The sequence below is a fragment of the Centropristis striata genome, chromosome 5 (assembly GCF_030273125.1).
Source record: "Centropristis striata isolate RG_2023a ecotype Rhode Island chromosome 5, C.striata_1.0, whole genome shotgun sequence".
NCBI classification, from domain to species: Eukaryota; Metazoa; Chordata; class Actinopteri; order Perciformes; family Serranidae; genus Centropristis; species Centropristis striata.
In genome coordinates this window covers 16,813,446-16,836,942 of record NC_081521.1, presented here as the reverse complement: position 1 = coordinate 16,836,942, position 23,497 = coordinate 16,813,446, and the positions used below count along the sequence as shown (strand labels likewise).

The window sequence follows — 23,497 nt, the reverse complement described above, 5'->3', positions numbered from 1 at the left end:
ACCACTAGGTGGCGCTATAATAAAGGAAAACGCATTTAGGCTAATAACTCCCACATACTTTATCGCACATTCAAAAATCTTATATCCACGCGTTCACTGAGTTGTGCTGAATCTCGTGATATAAGCCACTCCCATTTTCGCCTACCGTTTTTTTTCGCAAATTCGCGAAATGTCGCAAACCTACTTTTTCGAACTCCTCCTAGGCAATTTCATCGTTTTGCACCAAACTTTGCACACAGCATCTATGGACCCTCATGACAAAAAGTTATTAAAAGAATTTTGATTACCCAAAGAATACTCAAGTTATTAAATAACAACTTCCTGCAGGTGGCGCTATTTTCAACACAAAACACGAAATGTTGCATATCTCCTCATTGGTGTGTCTGAATGACATGAAACTCAGGTTACTACTTCCCCATGAGCCCCTGAGGCTCTGTGCAAAATTTTGGCTGATGACCACTAGGTGGCGCTCTATAAATTTAAGTATTTTATACCTACACATCGGTTAGTCAGATTTACACCAAACTTGGTATACTTATTGTCAATGCGCTCTTGAGGATAACCCTTCAAGGTTTTATTGATCGGCCCCTAGGTGGCGCTCTGGCGGCAGTTTATTTTAATAAGTGCCACTGTGCCCAGACCATAAGACTTAAGGCAATGAAATTCATAGGGGTGGTATAGACTGGCCCCTGTAATGCACAAACCCCGACGGCAGCATGCCCCGACACGCGTGTACTGCGAGGGCCCGTTCAGTACTGCGCGCAGTCCTAGTTAGGGCCCGAGCAGGCAACGACCTGCGAGGTCCCTATTGTATTTCGAATGATTATTTATTAGGGACCGAGCACTAACGGTGCGAGGACCCTATTGAAATTGGTCCGTTTATTATTATTATTTTTAGGGAAAGTAAATCGCTTATTTGAGGCCTTTATCATATTCAAAAACTCACCATATTTGGAATATACATAAATCAGATTTGAAATGTACGTATTCTGGTATTCGCGGGAATGGACCATGCAAAATGACTCACTAGCGCCCCCTCAAAATTTTCAAAACATCCTCACAATATAGGTTTTTTTCACGTAGACACACAAAAGTTGGGACATATGTGTATCATGGGAATACGCACCAAAAAGCCTCAAGAACCCATACCCGAAAACGTACAGGAAGTCGGCCATCTTGGATTGAATATTGCACTTGTCATCGTTTTTGGCCATTTCCAGGTCGCATACTTTAACGAACTCCTCCTACAGATTTTATCCAATTGACTTCAAACTTGGTCAGTACCATCACAACGACTTTGGGATCAAAAGTTGTATAAAGCTTTACCGACGGTCACACTATGTGGGCGTGGCATGGCGGCAAAATATGGCGTCTCGCCATAAAACACGAGATTGTTATAACTTCTCCATTCTTTGTCCCATCTGGTCCAAACTTCTCATGCTTCATCAGAGTCCAGCCCTTAATACTTCTAAAAGACAATATTTCATAAAGCCCCGCCCCTTATGCTTAATCCACGCCCCCTTTCATAAAATGACCACGTTGCATACTTTCTGGATGCATACATCCAGCAACGGTGCGAGGACCCTATTGAAATTGAAGGAATTATTATTATTCTTCTTCTGGAAAATGAATCGCATTTTTGGGGCCTTTATCATATTCAAAAACTCACCATATTTGGAATATACATAAATCTCTGGTGAAATTTACGTATTCTTGTGGTCGCGGGAATGGGCGTGGCAAAATGACTCAACAGCGCCCCCTTGAAAGTCAAGAAAATTCAGCCCCTCGCACAGGAATGTCATAGAGACACAAAATTTGGTACATACATGTATCATGGCAAGACGCACCAAAAAGTCTCAAGAACCCATACCCTAAAACGTACAGGAAGTCGGCCATCTTGGATCGAAAATGGCGTTTCCTGCTGTTTTGGGCCATTTCCACGTCGCATACTTTAACGAACTCCTCCTACAGATTTCATCCAATTCTCTTCAAACTTGGACAGTAGCCTCACAAGGCCTTTGGGATCAAAAGTTGTATAAAGCTTTACCGATGGTCACACTATGTGGGCGTGGCATGGCGGCAAAATATGGCGTCTCGCCATAAAACACGAGATCATTATAACTTTCCCATACTTTCTCCAATGTGGTCCAAACTTCTCATGCTTCATCAGAGTCCAGCCCTTAACACTTCCCAATAACAATATTGATAAAGCCCCGCCCCTTATGCTTTATCCACGCCCCCTTTCATAAAATGACCACATTGCATACTTTACATAACTCCTCCGACAGATTTCACCCCATGGACTTCAAACTTGGTCAGTACCATCATAAGGCCTTTGGGATCAAAAGTTGTATAAATCTTTACCCCCTGTCACACTATGTGGGCGTGGCATGGCGGCAAAATATGGCGTCTCGCCACAACACACGAGACTGTATAACTTGGACAGACTTTGTCCAATCTGTCCCAAATTTCACACACGTGATTAGGGTCCAGCCTGGAACACACCCACGTGTCAATATTGACACACGGTCATAGCGCCCCCTGCTGGCAACAGCAAGTAACTTGTTTTATACTTAGCCTTTGCAGTAGGTTTCACGTAGAGACACGAAATTTGGTACACACGTGCTTCATGTGGAGATGCACCAAAAAGCCTCCTGGACCCATACCTCAAACCCAACAAGAAGTCCGCCATCTTGGTTTGAATATCGCACTTGTCATCGTTTTGGGCCATTTCCAGGTCACATACTTTAACGAACTCCTCCTACAGATTTTATCTAATTGACTTCAAACTTGGTCAGTACCATCACCAGGCCTGTGGAATCAAAAGTTATTGAAAGCTTCACCGACGGTCACACTATGTGGGCGTGGCATGGCGGCAAAATATGGCGTCTCGCCATAAAACACGAGATTGTTATAACTTTCCCATTCTTTGTCCCATATCCTCCAAATGTCTCATGCTTCATCAGAGTCCAGCCCTTAACACTTCTACATAACAATATTTCATAAAGCCCCGCCCCTTATGCTATATCCACGCCCCCATTCATCACAGGACCATGTTGCATCCTTTAACAAACTCCTCCTACAAATTTCACCTTATTGCCTTCAAACTTGGTCAGTAGCATCACAAGACGTTTGGGATCAAAAGTTATTGAAAGCTTTACCGACGGTCACACTATGTGGGCGTGGCATGGCGGCAAAATATGGCGTCTCGCCATCTAACACCAGACTGGATAACTTGACCATACATTGTCCAATCTGTCCCAAATTTCACATACGTGATTAGGGTCCAGCCCGGGACACACCCACGGGTCAATAGTGACACACAGTCATAGCGCCCCCTGCTGGCTACAGGAAGTAACATGTTTTACACCTACCACAAGCACAGTGGTAGGAGACATACAATTTGGTACACATAGGGACTGAGCCAACAGCACCGCGTCTGATGTGCCCTCCCCTGACGGCGCCTCCCCCGACGGCTCCACTCTGCGAGGGCCCGTTCAGTACTGCGCGCAGTCCTAGTTAGGGCCCGAGCAGGCAACGACCTGCGAGGTCCCTATTGTATTTCGAATGATTATTTATTATTTTTTTAGGGACCGAGCACTAACGGTGCGAGGACCCTATTGAAATTGGTCCGTTTATTATTATTCTTTGTGTTCTCCAAAATGAATCGCCTTTTTGGGGGCTTTATCATATTCAAAAACTCACCATATTTGGAAAATACATAAATCTCCGTTGAAATTTACGTATTCTGGTGGTCCCTGCAGTGGGCGTGGCAAAATGACTCAACAGCGCCCCCTGGAAAGACAAGAAAATTCAGCCCCTCGCACAGGAATGACGTAGAGACACGAAATTTGGTACATACATGTATCATGGGAAGACGCACCAAAAAGTCTCAAGAACCCATACCCTCAAACGTACAGGAAGTCGGCCATTTTTATTCGAAAATGGCATTTCCTGCTGTTTTGGCCCATTTCCATGCCGCATACTTTAACGAACTCCTCCTACAAATTTTACCCGATCAACTTCACATTTGGTCAGTACCATCACAAGGCCTTTGGGATCAAAAGTTATCCAAATCTTTACCGACGGTCACACTATGTGGGCGTGGCATGGCGCCAAAATATGGCGTCTCGCCATAAAACACGGGATCGTTATAACTTCTCCATTCTTTGTCCCATCTGCTCCAAACTTCTCATGCTCCATCAGAGTCCAGTCCTTAACACTTCTAAATAACCATCTTTCATCAAGCCCCGCCCCTTATGCTTTATCCACGCCCTCTTTCATAAAATGACCACGTTGCATACTTTACATAACTCCTCCAACAGATTTCATCCCATTGACTGCAAACTTGGTCAGTACCATCACAAGGCTTTGGGGAACACAACTTATCAAGACCTTTACTGACCTTCACAATATGTGGGCGTGGCATGGCGGCAAAATATGGCGTCTCGTCATCTAACACCAGACTGGATAACTTGACCATACATTGTCCAATCTGTCCCAAATTTCTCACGTGATGAGGGTCCACCCTTGAACACACCCACGTGTCAATATTGACAAACAGTCATAGCGCCCCCCGCTGGCTACAAGAAGTAACATGTTTTACACCTAGCCCAAGCAGCATGTTACACATGGAGACACGAAATTTGCTACACATATTAACCATCTAGAGACGCACCAAAAAGCCTCTTGGACCCATACCTCAAACCCAACAGGAAGTCGGCCATCTTGGTTTGAATATCGCACAATTCATCGTTTTTACCCATTTCCACGCTCCATACTTTAACGAACTCCTCCTACAGATTTTACCCGATCAACTTCAAATTTGGTCAGTACCATCACAAGGCCTTTGGGATCAAAACTTATCCAAATCTTTACCGACGGTCACACTATGTGGGCGTGGCATGGCGCCAAAATATGGCGTCTCGCCATGAAACACGAGACTGTATAACTTGACCATACATTGTCCAATCTGTCCCAAATTTCTCACACATGATGAGGGGCCAGCCCTGGACACACCCACATGTTAATATTGACACACAGTCATAGCGCCCCCTGCTGGCTACAGCAAGTATTATGTTTTACACCTACCCCGAGCACCGTGGTAGAAGACACGCCATTTGGGACGCATAGGGACTGAGCCAACAGCGCTGCGTCCGACGTGCCCTCCCCCGTCGTCGCCTCCCCCGACGGCTCCACTCTGCGAGGGCCCGTTCAGTACTGCTTGCAGTCCTAGTTTTTTATTATTATTCTTCTTCCCAAATGATCGCATATTTCACTGCCTGAACATACCCCAAAACTCATGAAACTTTAAATATAAGTCACACATGGCGAAAAATTTTATAATCTTTTGTAATCCTGAATTTTCACCACTAGGTGGCGCTATAATAAAGGAAAGCGCGTTTTGGCTAATAACTCCCACATACTTTATCGCACATTCAAAAAACTTATATCCACGCGTTCACTGAGTTGTGCTGAATCTCGTGATATAGGCCACTCCCATTTTCGCCTACCGTTTTTTTCCGCAAATTCGCGAAATGTCGTAAACCTACTTTTTCGAACTCCTCCGAGGCAATTTCATTGTTTTGCACCAAACTTTGCACACAGCATCTATGGACCCTCATGACAAAAAGTTATTAAAAGAATTTTGATTACCAAAAGAATACTCAAGTTATTAAATGATAACTTCCTGCAGATGGCGCTATTTTCAACACAAAACACAAAGTGTTGCATATCTCCACATTGGTGTGTCTGAATGACATGAAACTCAGGTTACTACTTCCCCATGAGCCCCTGAGGCTCTGTGCAAAATTTTGGCCGATGACCACTAGGTGGCGCTCTTTAAATTGAAGTATTTTATATCTCCACATTGGTTGGTCGGATTAACACCAAACTTGGTATACTTATTGTCAATGCCCTCCTGAGGATAACCCTTGAAGGTTTTATTGATCGGCCCCTAGGTGGCGCTCTGGCGGCAGTTTAATTTAATAAGTCTCACTGTGCCCAGACCATAAGACTTAAGGCAATGAAATTCATAGGGGTGGTATAGACTGGTCCCTGTAACGCACAAACTTTGACGGCAGCATGCCCCGACACGCGTGGACTGCGAGGGCCCGTTCAGTACTGCGCGCAGTCCTAGTTATTATTATTATTAGGGCCCGAGCAGGCAACGACCTGCGAGGTCCCTATTGTATTTCGAATGTTTATTTATTATTTTTATTATTATTATTTTTATTATTCTTCTTCCCAAATGATCGCATATTTCACTGCCTGAACATACCCCAAAACTCATGAAACTTTAAATATAAATCACACATGGTGAAAAATTTTATAATCTATTGTCATCCTGAATTTCCACCACTAGGTGGCGCTATAATAAAGGAAAGTGCGTTTTGGCTAATAACTCCCACATACTTTTTCGCACATTCAAAAAACGTATATCCACGCGTTCACTGGGTTGTGCTGAATCTCGTGATATAAGCCACGCCCATTTTCGCCTAGAGTTTTTTTTTCGCAAATTCGCAAAATGTCGCAAACCTACTTTTTCGAACTCCTCCTCGGCAATTTCATCGTTTTGCACCAAACTTTGCACACAGCATCTATAGACCCTCATGACAAAAAGTTATTAAAAGAATTTTGATAACCCAAAGAATACTCAAGTTATTAAATAACAACTTCCTGCAGGTGGCGCTATTATCAACACAAGTGTTGCATATCTCCACATTGGTGTGTCTGAATGACATGAAACTCAGGTTCCTACTTCCCCATGAGCCACTGAGGCTCTCTGCAAAATTTTGGACGATTACCACTAGGTGGCGCTCTTTAAATTGAAGTATTTTATATCTCCACATTGGTTGGTCGGATTAACACCAAATTTGGTAAACTTATTGTCTATGCCCTCCTGAGGATAACCCTTGAAGATTTTATTGATCGGCCCCTAGATGGCGCTCTGGCGGCAGTTTAATTTAATAAGTGCCAATGTGCCCAGACCATAAGACTTAAGGCAATGAAATTCATAGGGGTGGTATAGACTGGCCCCTGTAACGCAAAAAACCCCGACGGCAGCATGCCCCGACACGCGTGTACTGCGAGGGCCCGTTCAGTACTGCGCGCAGTCCTAGTTATTATTTTTTTTATTCTCGTGACGAAATGATCGCATTTTTCACTGCCTGAACATACTCCAAAACTCATGAAACTTTAAATATAAGTCACACATGGTGAAAAATTTTATAATCTGTTGTCATCCTGAATTTCCACCACTAGGTGGCGCTATAATAAAGGAAAACGCGTTTAAGCTAATAACTCCCACATACTTCATCGCACATTCAAAAAACTTATATCCACGCGTTCACTGAGTTGTGCTGAATCTCGTGATATAGGCCACTCCCATTTTCGCCTACCGTTTTTTTTCGCAAATTCGCGAAATGTCGCAAACCTTCTTTTTCGAACTCCTCCTAGGCAATTTCATCGTTTTGCACCAAACTTTGCACACAGCATCTATGGACCCTCATGACAAAAAGTTATTAAAAGAATTTTGATTACCCAAAGAATACTCAAGTTATTAAATAACAACTTCCTGCAGGTGGCGCTATTTTCAACACAAAACACGAAGTGTTGCATATCTCCACATTGGTGTGTCTGAACGACATGACACTCAGGTTCCTACTTCCCCATGAACCCCTGAGGCTCTCTGCAAAATTTCGGCCGATGACCACTAGGTGGCGCTCTTTAAATTGAAGTATTATATATCTCCAAATCGGTTGGTCGGATTAACACCAAACTTGGTATACTTATTGTCAATACCCTCCTGAGGATAACCCTTGAAGGTTTTATTGATCAGCCCCTAGGTGGCGCTCTGGCGGCAGTTTAATTTAATAAGTGCCACTGTGCCCAGACCATAAGACTTAAGGCAATGAAATTCATAGGGGTGGTATAGACTGGACCCTGTAACGCACACACCCCGACGGCAGCATGCCCCGACACGCGTGTACTGCGAGGGCCCATTCAGTACTGCGCGCAGTCCTAGTTAGGGACCGAGCACTAACAGTGCAAGGACCCTATTGTAATTGGTCCGTCTATTCTTATTATTATTATCCTGGAATTGGAATCGCCTTTTTGGGGCCTTTCTCATATTCAAAAACTCATCATTTTTGGAATATACATAGATCTCCACTGAAATTTACGTATTCTAGTGGTCCCAGGAATGGGCGTGGCAAAATGACTCAACAGCGCCCCCTTGAAAGTCAAGAAAATTCAGCCCCTCGCACAGGAATGTCGTAGAGACACGAAATTTTCTACGTACATGTATCATGGCAAGACGCACCAAAAAGTCTCAAGAAGCCATACCCTAAAACGTACAGGAAGTCGGCCATCTTGGATCGAAAATGGCGTTTCCTGATGTTTTGGGCCATTTCCATGCCGCATACTTTAACGAACTCCTCCTACAGATTTCATCGAATTCTCTTCAAACTTGGTCAGTACCATCACAAGGCCTTTGGAATCAAAAGTTGTATAAATCTTTACCGCCGCTCACACTATGTGGGCGTGGCATGGCGGCAAAATATGGCGTCTTGCCATAAAACATCAGATTGTTATAATTTTCCCATTCTTTGTCTGATCTGATCCAAACTTCTCATGCTTCATCAGAGTCCAGCCCTTAACACTTCTACATAACAATATTTCATAAAGCCCCGCCCCTTATGCTTAATCCACGCCCCCTTTCATAAAATGACCACGTTGCATACTTTAACGAACTCCTCCGACAGATTTCATCCGATTTACTCCAAACTTGGTCAGTACCATCACAAGGGCTTTGGGATCAAAAGTTGTATAAATCTTTACCGCCTGTCACACAATGTGGGCGTGGCATGGCGGCAAAATATGGCGTCTCGCCATAACACACCAGACAGTATAACTTGCCCGTACATTGTCCCATCTGTCCCAATTTTCTCACAGGTGATGAGGGTCGAGCCCTGAACACACCCACATGTAAATATTGACACACAGTCATAGCGCCCCCCGATGGCAACAGGAAGTAACAACTTTAACGCCTAGCCCCAGCAGTAGGTTTCACGTAGAGATACGAAATTTGGTACACACGTGCTTCATGTGGAGACGCACCAAAAAGCCTCTTGGACCCATACCTCAAACCCAACAGGAAGTCCGCCATCTTGGATTGACTATCGCACTTGTCGTCGTTTTTGGCCATTTCCAGGTCGCATACTTTAACGAACTCCTCCTACAGATTTTATCCAATTGACTTCAAACTTGGTCAGTACCATCACAAGGCCTTTGGGATCAAAAGTTGTATAAATCTTTACCGACCGTCACACTATGTGGGCGTGGCATGGCGGCAAAATATGGCATCTCGCCATCTAACACCAGACTGAATAACTTGACCATACATTGTCCAATCTGTCCCAAATTTAACACACGTGATTAGGGTCCAGCCCGGGACACACCCACGGGTCAATAGTGACACACAGTCATAGCGCCCCCTGCTGGCTACAGGAAGTAACATGTTTTACACCTACCACAAGCACAGTGGTAGAAGACACACAATTTGGGACGCATAGGGACTGAGCCAACAGCGCCGCGTCCGATGTGCCCTCCCCTGACGGCGCCTCCCCCAACGGCTCCACTCTGCGAGGGCCCGTTCAGTACTGTGCGCAGTCCTAGTTTTTATTATTCTTCTTCCCAAATGATCGCATATTTCACTGCCTGAACATGCCCCAAAACTCATGAAACTTTAAATATAAGTCACACCTGGCGAAAAATTTTATAATCTATTGTCATCCTGAATTTTCACCACTAGGTGGCGCTATAATAATGGAAAGTGCGTTTTGGCTAATAACTCCCACATACTTCATTGCACATTCAAAAAACTTATATCCACGCGTTCACTGAGTTGTGCTGAATCTCGTGATATAGGCCACTCCCATTTTCGCCTACCGTTTTTTTTCGCAAATTCGCGAAATGTCGCAAACCTACTTTTTCGAACTCCTCCTAGGCAATTTCATCATTTTGCACCAAACTTTGCACAAAGCATCTATGGACCCTCTTGACAAAAAGTTATTAAAAGAATTTTGATTACCCAAAGAATACTCAAGTTATTAAATAACAACTTCCTGCAGGTGGCGCTATTATCAAGACAAAACACGAAGTGTTGCATATCTCCACATTGGTGTGTCTGAATTACATGAAACTCAGGTTACTACTTCCCCATGAGCCCCTGAGGCTCGCTGCAAAATTTTGGCCGATTACCCCTAGGTGGCGCTCTTTAAATTTAAGTATTTTATATCTCCAAATCGGTTGGTCGGATTAACACCAAACTTGGTATACTTATTGTCAATGCCCTCCTGAGGATAACCCTTGAAGATTTTATTGATCGGCCCCTAGGTGGCGCTCTGGCAGCAGTTTAATTTAATAAGTGCCACTGTGCCCAGACCATAAGACTTAAGGCAATGAAATTCATAGGGGTGGTATAGACTGGCCCCTGTAACGCACAAACCCCGACGGCAGCATGCCCCGACACGCATGTACTGCGAGGGCCCGTTCAGTACTGCGCGCAGTCCTAGTTTTTATTATTCTTCTTCCCAAATGATCGCATATTTCACTGCCTGAACATACCCCAAAACTCATGAAACTTTAAATATAAGTCACACCTGGCGAAAAATTTTATAATCTATTGTCATCCTGAATTTTCACCACTAGGTGGCGCTATAATAATGGAAAGTGCGTTTTGGCTAATAACTCCCACATACTTCATCGCACATTCAAAAAACTTATATCCACGCGTTCACTGAGTTGTGCTGAATCTCGTGATATAGGCCACACCCATTTTCGCCTACCGTTTTTTTCCGCAAATTCGCGAAATGTCGCAAACCTACTTTTTCGAACTCCTCCTAGGCAATTTCATCGTTTTGCACCAAACTTTGCACACAGCATCTATGGACCCTCATGACAAAAAGTTATTAAAAGAATTTTGATTACCCAAAGAATACTCAAGTTATTAAATAACAACTTCCTGCAGGTGGCGCTATTTTCAACACAAAACACGAAGTGTTGCATATCTCCACATTGGTGTGTCTGAATGACATGAAACTCAGGTTACTACTTCCCCATGAGCCCCTGGGGCTCGCTGCAAAATCTTGGGCGATGACCACTAGGTGGCGCTCTTTAAATTGAAGTATTTTATATCTCCAAGTAGGTTGGTCAGATTAACACCAAACTTGGTAGACTTATTGTCAATGCCTTCCTGAGGATAACCCTTGAAGATTTTCTTGATCAACCCCTAGGTGGCACTCTGGCGGCAGTTTAATTTAATAAGTGCCACTGTGCCCAAACCATAAGACTTAAGGCAATGAAATTCATAGGGGTGGTATAGACTGGCCCCTGTAACGCACAAACCCAGACGGCAGCATGCCCCGACACGCGTGTCCTGCGAGGGCCCGTTCAGTACTGCGCGCAGTCCTAGTATTATTATTACATTTCTGAATAAATGTTTAATTCAACAGTATTTCTGCCTTATGAAATTACTTGTCACAGCTACACGTGTGATTAAAAATCCATTAAAAATCTACAGTTTTGTGGCATTAGTGATTTAAAAATATAGTAGTAGTTATTTTCTTGTTTATCTGCATGGTTTGACACTGACAATGTTGGAAATTGGGAAAATGAAGGGAGAGAAAACAGCTTTATTCCAAAAGATATATATTCTTTTTTTTAAATGTTTTATTTGAGTTTATTTTGTCCTCTGTCATTTGTGCAATATGGAAATGATTGATTACTCATTAATTTACATAAAGCTTCATGGTAGTTAACTGAAGTCATAGGTTCCCTTTCCATAAATGATGAAAATCTCTAAACACAGAGAAAACACAGAGAAACGTTGCTGCTCTCACCAGGAAGAAGCTGGCGCGCTCAGAGACGAGCTGGATCTCGAAGTCAGCTGGAAGAGAGAAGACCGACACTCTGTTCTGCTCATCGATGGCCACGACCCGACACAGGAAGCTGTGCAAACAAACGCACACACAGAAACGCACACACAGAAACACACACACAGACACACACACACAGATTAAGAGCTGTTGACAGTGACAGTAAACTGTGAAGCAGCTGAGTTCACATGTTACAGTAAATATACAGAAACTGCAGCTGAAACAAACTCAGACGGTTCCATCCTGACAGCTGCTCATCAACATCACACAGCTGATCTTTATCAGGTTCAGTTATAACAGTTTTTATTATTGAGCATCATATCCATCCTGTCTCATCTAAAAAATGACACTGACAGGAATGTAAAATGATGAGGTTCTCAAGTTTAATTTCTTTTTTTTTAATTTAAAAACAAAAAATTGTAATAAAACAGACTTTTCCAAGTGCCCATGAATGTTGTAAAAACGTACACAAAATGACCATAAAAAATACACATAAAATAATCAAAAAGAGACACAAAATGATCAGAAAAAGACAAAATTACACAAAAAAAGACGTAAAATGCCTAAAAACAGTTTTCTCCACATATTGTACATATTGAAGTATTGTCATGTTTCCAGCCTCTCCTGTCCTCTCTGCTCTGTGTAAACAGCCTCTCCTGTCCTCTCCTCTCTGCTCTGTGTAAACAGCCTCTCCTGTCCTCTCCCCTCTGCTCTGTGTAAACAGCCTATCCTGTCCTCTCCTCTCTGCTCTGTGTAAACAGATTTTCAGTGAATATTTGTCAAGTCAAGTCCTCTCTATAATTAATCGTGTCTTTTTGGTGCTCTATCAAAGAAAACATGTTAACTGAGGTTCAGAGGATAAAAAAAAGCCTTTTTCTCAGCTCTAAGTTTGTCCCTTAGTGTGTTGTACTTTAATTTTCCACCTAATCTGACTCACCCAACTGTGTGAGGAAATAAGTTTGTTTTTGTGATGAAGACTTAATTTATTCCTGAGGCTTTAATAACTATAGATGTGTGTATGATGTATGCGTACCTATATTTGCAGTGCACCAGCTGGAGGCGGTGCTGGTGTTTGCGTGCTCCGGGCATGTTGACAGCTACAGACAGAGTTTGTGGCTGCTCCTCCTCACTGGAGTATTCAACCACCAGAGCGTAGTCACCTGCAGACGGCAGATGGCTGCGCAGCTCCACGCTGATCTGAGCACAAACAGGTGATAAACAGTTATTAAAAAACAAAACAACCTGCACAAATGTTTTATCTCACTCTCTCCTCTCTCACATCGTATCCACTGCAGACGGCCATGTCCGGGTGCCGCGGGGTCACCTTCTCCGTGGGGCAGGGGCGCGGCAGGTGGTTGTCGTTACGGCAACTGGCGTCGTTAGCGGAGATGGACGGGAACGAGTCGAGGGACAGATACCTGTACTGCAGACAGCTGCACACACACACACACACACACACACACACACACACACACACACACAGTTTGTTTAATGTCCTCACAACAACAGAATGCTAACACTGTTCTTCACATCTATGAGGAGGTTTTTAGAAATGATCAGTATTATAATTAGATTTTGAATAGCAATTTGGTTCAAAATGATGCTTCGGTTGATGAGATGCTAATTAGCTTTATGTTAGAAGATATACTGGAAACAAAAAGCTTAGTTCTGTCTTAGTGTCTTACTGTCTTAAGTAACAACATCCACACTTCTTTATCTCTAAAGCTCACTAAGTAATAAGTAGTAAAGTAATAATAATAACAACAATAATAATACATTTTATTTGTAACGCATTTTAAACAAAATCTGAGAGTTCTGCAGTGTTGAGAGTGAGATAAAAACAACGACAACAATGAAAACATGGGGGGGGAAAAGGATGGCAGCTAATGAAAACTTAAAGCTCTGTTAAAAAGGTTTTCAGGGCTTTTTTTAAAGACTGTGGTCACTCAAGTATAGTATATATTGCTTGTTTTATCCGTCTAAGTGCTTAAACTTTAACCAATCATCTCATAAAACTCTTGCAAAGGAAATGTTTAAAACATATTTTGACATGATGACGAAAAAAGAAGGAGAGAGAAACCACATTCATCACATATTAGAGCACTAATTGGCTGATTTGGTCTTAGTTGACTAAGATTTTTTGAGCTGATTAGTTGTTTATTTATTGTCTTTTTATGCAGAATGACTTATTTCCAAGAATGTATGAGCAAATCTCTGATAGACACTACATTTAAAGTGATGCATTTGCGTGATTCATAGAGACGTTTTACATATTCAATCAATTCATCAAAGCGTCAACTACCAATTTGTCCTTGGCTAAAGAAAGACTCAGTCAGTGATTTCTTCCCTCAATAATTACTGATCTCAGTGAAAGTTCTGGTGCATGCTTACTTGTGGCTGCTGTCGGTCACAGAGCTGTAGCTGCAGGGCTCTGTCACTTTGATCTGCAGGATGGGAGCTTCATAGTACGAACTGGGCAGCAGCACCAGGTAGTCCTGCAGAGAGAGAGCACAGTGTTAATGTGTTCATGTGTTCATGAACAATAAATACAAACACTTTGTCAACTCATGCTGACACGCTGATGGAGATTTGGAGGTTTAAATGTCATTGTCATTATAGTGGCTTTGAAAGTGTGTGTGTGTGTGTGTCTCACCAGCAGGATCCCCTCAGCCTCGATCACAACAGTCCAGGTTCCTGGGTTCAGAACGAACGGCTCCACAAAGTTGTTCTGGGGAACGTTGACGAAAGTCGGCTCCACACTAGGAGAAAACACGATCTGTTTGGACTGCTCTGAACCTGAACACAGACGCACGCACACACAGTGTTAGATATTAAAGCTGAAATGCATTCAAAAAGCAAGACTGAACACTGTAAAAAAAGATAAAAAAGTTATTTTTAAGAAATTTGCTTTATGATTTTACATTCTTTCTTTTTTTCTACATTAAGTGCAAATGCCATAAAAAATGTAATTATTAAAATCACAAATATTAATCGTAAAATGGAAGTTTAACTCTGTAATTTAATATAATGGTACATTATAGATTTTTACAGTATTAATTAATTGTTTAATAGTTGCAGTGAATTCTATGTAAACATACAAAAAATACACACCATACTGCTGAATGTTAAATCAAGGGAAATTTCTGTTTTCTTACAGTAAAAATTAAATAAATGTAATATTATATACCGCCATATTAAAATAAAAAAAACAACCCTATTATTTATTCTACATACATAAATTGCATTTGTCTACTGTTATTTGATGTGCATTTGAGTAAAAAGAACTTAAAAAAGGAAAAACATAAAATACATTTTACACTTACATCAGGTTTTGTAGCAGGAAACAACATTAAAATATAATAAATATACAAATTTGCAATTGCAATGTAACAGGAACATAAAACCATGCACACACACTTCTCATACACACACTCACACTGATGCTGTGATTGGTGGAGACCTACCTCTGCGGTTGACCTGATAGGCTGTTATTTTACCGTTGGAGGTGGCGCCCTCAGAGTTTACATATCTGAGGATGAAGCGCGTCAGATAGACGTCCGCCTCGCTCACATAAACCTGCAGCTTCACTGCCGGCTACAGAAACAACATATATCGATCTCTCAGTGTTTAACTCTTTAATCCCTTTACGCTGCACTGATCTGTGGCCCTGCAGGGGAGAGGAGACGGGGCCGGGGCCGGCGCCGCCACCATCAGACGCTCAGAAACAACCAACCACCACACAGCCCTCCGTCACATGACAGGAGGTGAGAGGACAGAGAAGAGAGAGCAGGTTTCAACCCAGGAATAAAGCTGTGCTCCAATAAAAGTCATAAAAATGCATGTTTGGTAGTCCAGGGATCAGATGTTTAAATGATGCATGTTTACAAAAACCATGCATACAACTTGTTCCACACATAAACTAATATTTAAAACAGAAGTTTAGCAGTGAGACTGTGTTACTTCAGGCAGACTTTAGGTTGCCAATTTCACTGATTTGTGTTATTTCTGCAGGCTACACAGCGTTCTGTGTGATTAACACTGTATTAATTTAAATTATTTATGAAAATTATACATTTAAAATGGTTTTATTTACATTTGAGCCATCATCTTCCTGTTCATGACTGTTTATTTGATCCTGAAGCACTTTGCACAAGCATTTACTATAATAATAGTTTGCAGAACATGTGAAGAATTAGTGATATGTACATTATATAAAGCTGTGTGGAATGATGGATCGAGAACCTTGCAGATGCTGCACATTCAGGGAAATTTCATGTTCTTTGCAGAAAATATCAACATGCAAACTGATGATTGAGGGCGTTTATACTTCCATTCATGGCTCACTGTGGGCTTGTGCACATTTCTTCATCTCCATAATAATGATTAAGGCGTACATGAGCTTTACAAGTCTGACAAGAAGAATGAATGTGCATATTTCTGTCTTTGTGGTCCATGGGCCAGAGCCCCAAAATTCCCTTGTCAGTACCGCTCAAGGTCGCAACACCTAGGAAATAATTTTAAAATGTCCATGTCTTTAGATGATATTTTGATATGATAAACATTCCTAAGTGGCAGCTGAGTCACAGTAACCAGCTCATAAATGACCACCCCTAAGTCAATTGCATTTTAGATGCTGGTGTATATTTTGGTTTAGTCTCATGGTCAGGACAGTTTTCAATGTTTTATAATATTGTGTTTGGTATCATTTAAAGGGGACCTTCTTAGCTTTCATTCAAGCCCAATTGTGGTAAATATTGAGGTAACTTTAGCTTTCAAACAGTCAATGACACATTTTCCGACAACTTCAGCCTAAATTGTATTAGTTCTTTTAGCCCTTTGACATCTAGCAACATCAGGGACAAAAAACTTGGATACTGGAATACTGACAGGACTTTATGGATTCAGGAACTGCATAATATACACATACTATTCTTTTTCATAATGTAAATGCTGTATTGAAAAATATTTTGCAGGGACGTCTGGCTGCTAAATATCATGCATAGAAAAAACTGTTCTATCAACATTTCAAATGATGTGTTTTGCATTTATCCCTGGCTTAGAATCAGACTTATATTGTTGAAACACAGCTGAAATCCTGAGCAAATCATGGAAATGGAGAGCAGACAGAGAAGAGGTAAGGAGGTGCACTGTGAGGGATGGAGGGAGTGAGGACAGACAGAAGGAGGAGTGGAGCGTTTCTCCTCCAGAACTCACAGTTACCACAGTAGTAGCTCCAGTCCTCCATCACCGACACCCTGCCCCGGACGTCAGAGCCCCCCCGGTTCACGTAGCGCAGCACCACGTGGAAAAGGTCCGGAGAGCTGAGAGACACCGAAACCAAGACTTTGGCCTGCCGGCGATCCAACGAGCAAGGAAGAGGGGGAGACGATGGAGCGAGGGAGGAGGTATAGAGAGACATAAGAGGAGGAGAGGGGGGAAGAAGTGGAAGGAAGAAGGAAATTAAAGGAGGAAAAAGAAAAGAGAGACAAAAAGAAATTGGAGTAGAGGGCAACAAAGAATGGATGAAAGAGAAGAGAATTAAGGAGGAAGTTGGATAAGAAGAGGAGAGAAAACAGGGAGGGAGGAGAATGTGGGAAACACCAACACAGACAGTGAAACCAACAGGAGCAAGACTTTAATACCGTCACCTTCAAACACTTTACCCCAAATACAACCAGAGATATTCCACTTCTCAGCACAAACTTACCTCAAAAACTGCATTTCTCAAAAACTCCCTAGATGCTTTTATATCAATTAAATATAATTTAAAATATACAGGGAAATGAATAACATAATTTGCCATCTACTGCATCAGCAGAGACATATGTAAAAGTTGAAATATGTACATTTTAACTCTGTGTACTTTGAGGTTTTTTGTGTTGAGAAGTTTTTCTACCAAAGAGAAAAATCCCTTTAAATGTTCAGAAACAGAAGAAGCTGTGTGTTCATGCAGGAGGAGCATTAACGACGGGCCACAGTCAATGCAATGCACAATACACACACATTTATCAGGAATACACATATAAACATACACTTTATATATTGTACTGAAGATGATGCATAAGAAAAGATATATGTAATATGAGTTTTTAATACTATATTGACAGTAAACACCTGCTTCTTTAAAAAGCACATGTTTTGTGTTTGAGTTTGAGTATACTGCACAAAAAATAATAATGCAAAAAAATCAGTGTTGCTGCTAATAATTGACAAGTTCCAGGCTGCAATAATATGCATGTAGTACATTGAAAATAATTCATATTTCCTGCTATTTTTCACCTAAAAACGTTGTGGCATTATGACAAAAACTTGGCATTTAAAGGGTTAAATCATAAAAATCAATTATTATTTGATATCAATAATTAGGTCAGATGTGGGTGAAAAAAATCAGTTCAATGAAACTAGAATATAATAATGAAAAAAGCATGTTTTATGCACTAAGCAGAAAAAGTTTGCACAATATTTGAACCAGCTCTGAGGGTTTAGTGCAGTTTGTTATTGGCATAATATAACAATATGTATATTTATCTTTTATCTATTGGTGCAAGATTTATACTATAATACACAGCCAAAACATGCTTGCATGGGTTGATAGTAAAGGTCAAAGGTCAGGGTCCTACCTGGATGGGGGACATCTGAGCGTAGCCTCTCCAGCTGAACTCTGGGAACTCCAGCTGGTTATAGCCGAAGCGGACCGGCCGTCCGTCCAGCACCGTCCCCTCCTCGATCTCAAACTTCAGGTGATGAAGGTCTGGGAAGTAATGATCGGGACGAGGGCTGCACACAGAGGAAGAGACGGTTAGAAGTGACAGAGACGGGCTGCATTACACATTATAGCAGGGTTTAAATAAGAAGAAGAACACACACACACACACACACACACACACACACACACACACACAGTATTAGATATTGAATGGGGTGAATACTGACCACTGTAAAAAAAAAGTTACTTTCCAAGTATTTACTGTATTACTTCACAGGGTTTTTCTGTTTTTTTTCTACAAATAAGACGAATGTTTTCTGACAGTAAAACTACAGTAACAATTTATGTAAAAATGTAAAAATAAATCATTAAAAAAAGTCTCATATTTAGGTTAAAAAAAGTGTTATTCTATATCTATATCTATAACTGTATCTATATCTATATCTATATCTATATCTATATATAAATAAAAATTGACATCTGTAAATTATTACAATGGGACATTATAGTTATTTTTTTTTTACAGTATTATTCAATCGCTTAATGGACTTGAATGTTGAATTCCAGTGAATTATATTATATGAAGAAAAAAAATCACATAATGTGCATGTAATGTAAAAAAGTAAGACAAGTTTCTGTTGTAATGTAAAAACATTTTTTTCAGTGTAAAAAAAACAGGAAAAAATTACAACATAAAATACACTAGTCATCGGTATTAGTATTAGTTATTCTACACTAGTCATCGGTATTAGTATTAGTTATTCTACACACACAAAATAAATAAATAAATAAATATATATATATATATATATATTTTTTTTTTTTTAATACATATGTTTACTGTATATTCTCCATATTTAAAAATGAATAAATAAATAAAATTAAAAACTCCTCTGCCTCCTTTTGAGGTTAAAATGTGATAGTGGTAAAAATTTAAAAATTAAGACAACTAATTCTCTCAACTGCAGTTTTATTGATAACTGCAACTGCATCTAAATTAATGTAATAACTACATATTGATGTTTATAATAAATAAGCAACACATTAACTTCCTCTCATGTCTGTTGTTGGACTCACAGGTTACACTTGGGCCCCTCGATGTTCGGCCTGCAGCGACAACGACCGTTCCTCTCTCCACAAGACTGACCTGCTGAGCCCCCGATGTCACACTGACAGCCTGCACACACACACACACACACACACACACACACACACACACACTGTTTATTCAGGAGTGCTAAACTTATATGTGGTCTATGCTACCAACACCTTTGTACTACTACCCTTCTTGTTTTGATTTAACCTGAAATTCACAAATGAAAAAATTACAAATCTGCACTGAGCTACTCTCAGCACTCAAACTTTACTTTAATAATCAAACAGTGTGACTGAGCTTGGCTTACCCTGACAGCCGAAGTAGTTTTGCTCCTGCAGGTTGTAGTATCCATCTTTACAGGTGGAGCAGGTCCCACTGCAGGCGTTGGGTTTACAGTGGCACTGACCACTCTCCTGTCAGAAACAGAAACAAAAATGAATTAATTATGACATTCATTATGTTTGTATTATAAGAGGAAGCTCTCAGACTGATCTTACAGGGATTTTATTAACCTCTTTAATCCCCCCTGACAACTTAAGCTGTATTCTGTGTGTATTTCTTTATTTGTAGAGGTTCAGGGACTCCACAAATTAAAAACTCCCATCAGATTAGCCCTACATGTCTGTAATTTATACAGGTGTGGTTGATAAAATGTACAAGGTTTGTGGTGATTTGCATAGTTCTGGCAAAAGACATGTCATAGTTATTTATAATCAAGTATGACTTATTAAAGATGAGGGCAAAAACGACCTTTTTTTGGACTGAAGTAGTTTGAAATGTGTTTAGCTGCTAAACTTTCTACAGGTTTATGGTTTTCTGTTTGAGTATGTCAAAAAGGCAAAAATTCACCCCAAAATGTTGTGTTAAAAGTATAAATCATCAGATCGTTGTTTGATAATGGGAAAATTAGAACAAAGTCATCAAAATATAAAAAAACAACAATCAAGACAGAAGGCATTCATGACACATCATTACACTGTCTCAAAGATCTGTTTGATTTGTTTTTCAGACACAGAAAAGGTAACAACTTGCATGCATCATATGCATGTTTTTGCATTGTTTGCATGTTTTTATTTTATACTATTTATTTACTTTTATATGTATTCTATTTCATTTTTATTATTCTATTCTATTATTCTGGTTTTATTCTGTACATGTGCTGCACTCATGCAACACCCCCATGGGGGATCGATGAAGGAATATCTTATCTTAATTTATTCACAACTACAGGAGGGAAACGAAATGAAAATGTGTAAATATAGGCTAAATATAGAGAAGAACTGCAGTTTAATGTCTCACCTGTGCACACTCTGCCACCCCGCTCACAGTCCCTGCGATGTTACACTCACAGTCTGCAGGAGAAACACACACACACACACACACACACACACACACACACAGTTTATTTATTGGCTCTGTTTACTCCATCCAAAGAAGTGAAAGTGAAACATGTGTGTGTCTCTTACTGGTGCAGCCATCAGGCGTGTCGGTGGAGAGGCTCCAGTACAGAGGTTTACATCTGTCACAGGCTGGACCCTCCACATGCTGACGGCACTCACACTGACCCTGGAGGACGAGGAGCAGGACCATAAGTTTTTACCGTCAGTGTGACAGTAAATATTCATCAATACCACCTGTCTCTCTGTGTGCCAGTGCAGCTTTTACACATAAAGTTTGACCGAAAGTCTGAAAGTCACTATCACAATCAGCTCTCAGTCCGAGAAGAAACCACAGAAAACACAGAGACATTATGAGGTTTTGGGGCTGGTTTTCCAGTTGGGACTAAAACTTTAAAAGATCTTACAGTCAAAGAAGAATATCTCCTGTCTTTCAGTTAGAACAATATTGTGTCAAAGTTAATATCATCACTGAACCCTTAAAAAATTAGCCTCCACTGTGTTTAACTATGGAGGATGATCTTTTCTCAACTTGAAATTCAAATTTTTTCAACATGAGAAAAAACTACACATTGCGTTTGTTCATATTTACATAAAAACACCAACAGGGTACAAATCTGGTCTTAGTGGTCATTTCTGAGCACAAAAACCATAAAAACCTTGCACACTTGAAAAACAAATGATGTTAACACATATACAATACTATTGTAAACCAATTATGACAGGTGTGTTGTAAAAAAAAAACTTGTCGTAAATCCAGCTTTTCTGTTTGTGATGAGTGACAGGTTGTTTCTTCATGCAAAATGGATTTGGGGTTTAAAATTCAACCAAGCTGTTCTATCTAAGGGGTTTAGTTTTGCCATTTTCGGGCTTTATTGATAGGACAGAGTGAAGGGGGAGACAGAGGGGAAGACATGCTGGAAAGGGCTCCGAGTCGGATTCGAACCCCGGCCGCCCGCTTATGAGGACAATGCCTCTATGGTACACGCTCTACCAGGTGTGCCACGGTGAACGCCCCAGGCGGGTTATTTCTGACCCTTAGGACAGGTGGTGTATACAGAAAGTTAGGACAACACAAAGGTGTAAAAATATATATACATACAACAGAAAACAGAAATAAACTGATGAGAACTCACTACTGGTGGAGGCACCACGTACTGCACAGAGCCAGCAGGGTGGCAGGTCCCAGCTGCACACGGAGAAGAATAGAAACATAATTATTCATAGAGTGGGCTGTATAGACAATCTGTTTAAAATTCAGCAAACAAGTTAAATATCAACTTTTACTAAGTATTTCAACTATTTATTCTTTACTTATTGCTCATTATTTTCTAGGACTGGTACTTTGAGCTTTCTATTCCAATCAAAGGACTTTATTATTTCAGCTTTCAGCAACAGTTCTGCCTGTAAACCTGCCTTATTTATATTCTCTTTAACCTGCCGTTGTGTGTGTGTGTGTGTGTGTGTGTGTGTGTGTGTGTTTAGCTGCAGGTCAAACTAAACTGCAGCTGTCACACCTCACTAACATCATGTGAAGCAGACAGCAGAATTTGCCTTTTGAACCTGCGTGTGTGTGTGGGGGTTACCTTGGCAGTGGGGGAAGCCGTAGGCGCCGTGTGCACAGCTGTCACACCTCAGCCCGGCCACGTTGGGCAGACACACACATTGTCCCGTCAGCTGGTCACAGCTGGTGTAGCGCGAGCCTTCAGCAGAGCAGTGGCACTCTGCAACACACACATCGACCCTCTGTCTCATTTATTCATTCATATTCTGCATTTATTGATTTATTTACCATGCAGCAGCAAACAGGTTTCTCCCATTGTGACTGAACATGAAGCAGGCAGGAGTTTACGGCTCCGTGTGAAGTTTGGAGACTTACGTGTGCAGCTCGGGTAACCATAGTAACCGGGAGCGCACTGGTCACATGACGCACCGCTGTAGTTCGGCTGGCAGTGGCAGAGACCTGATGCTGTGCAGCTGGTGTCCAATGAGGTGCGAGGATCACAGGTGCACACTGGGAAAACACAGAAGTGAGACGTCTTTTTGAAGTAAAACATAAAGTCAGAATATATGGACACTGACAGGAAACGCTGGTCTGGTCTGATCTCTCAATTCTCTGATTCTTGAAAAACTTTTACGTCAGATTGAATTTTTTTTCGTAAACATCTGGAGTTTTTGTCATTCTTGTGTCACTAAACACAGGCCATAAGATTGATTGCTTAAATAAGAGTACTAACACACCACAGGATAACAATAAAAGGGCTGCAAACAAAAGTAAAGTAACAGCTTCAAAATACATTCAAAGTACCCAAAGTAAAGTACTCTTTATGCACAATGGTCCATTTCAGAAATATATATT

The 23,497-nt window shown here is 41.1% G+C and overlaps 1 protein-coding gene across 2 annotated transcripts in view; it reads right to left on the bottom strand.

Moving 5' to 3' along the window:
• lama5 (laminin, alpha 5) overlaps positions 1–23,497 on the bottom strand; it is a 158,557-nt gene that overhangs the window by 58,447 nt on the left and 76,613 nt on the right. Inside the window, exons 15-28 of one of the 2 annotated variants that reach the window (XM_059332817.1) lie at positions 23,018–23,152; positions 22,725–22,862; positions 22,275–22,327; positions 21,208–21,307; positions 21,041–21,093; positions 20,049–20,154; positions 19,723–19,822; positions 18,560–18,716; positions 17,154–17,289; positions 14,593–14,735; positions 14,331–14,434; positions 13,219–13,372; positions 12,973–13,136; positions 11,904–12,012 (exon numbers count right to left, since the gene is read on the bottom strand). In XM_059332817.1, coding sequence (XP_059188800.1) covers positions 11,904–12,012; positions 12,973–13,136; positions 13,219–13,372; positions 14,331–14,434; positions 14,593–14,735; positions 17,154–17,289; positions 18,560–18,716; positions 19,723–19,822; positions 20,049–20,154; positions 21,041–21,093; positions 21,208–21,307; positions 22,275–22,327; positions 22,725–22,862; positions 23,018–23,152 — 1,652 coding nt within the window. Of the gene's footprint in view, positions 1–11,903; positions 12,013–12,972; positions 13,137–13,218; positions 13,373–14,330; positions 14,435–14,592; positions 14,736–15,403; positions 15,534–17,153; positions 17,290–18,559; positions 18,717–19,722; positions 19,823–20,048; positions 20,155–21,040; positions 21,094–21,207; positions 21,308–22,274; positions 22,328–22,724; positions 22,863–23,017; positions 23,153–23,497 lie in introns of both variants that reach the window. The other variant, XM_059332818.1, reaches the window with a different exon arrangement.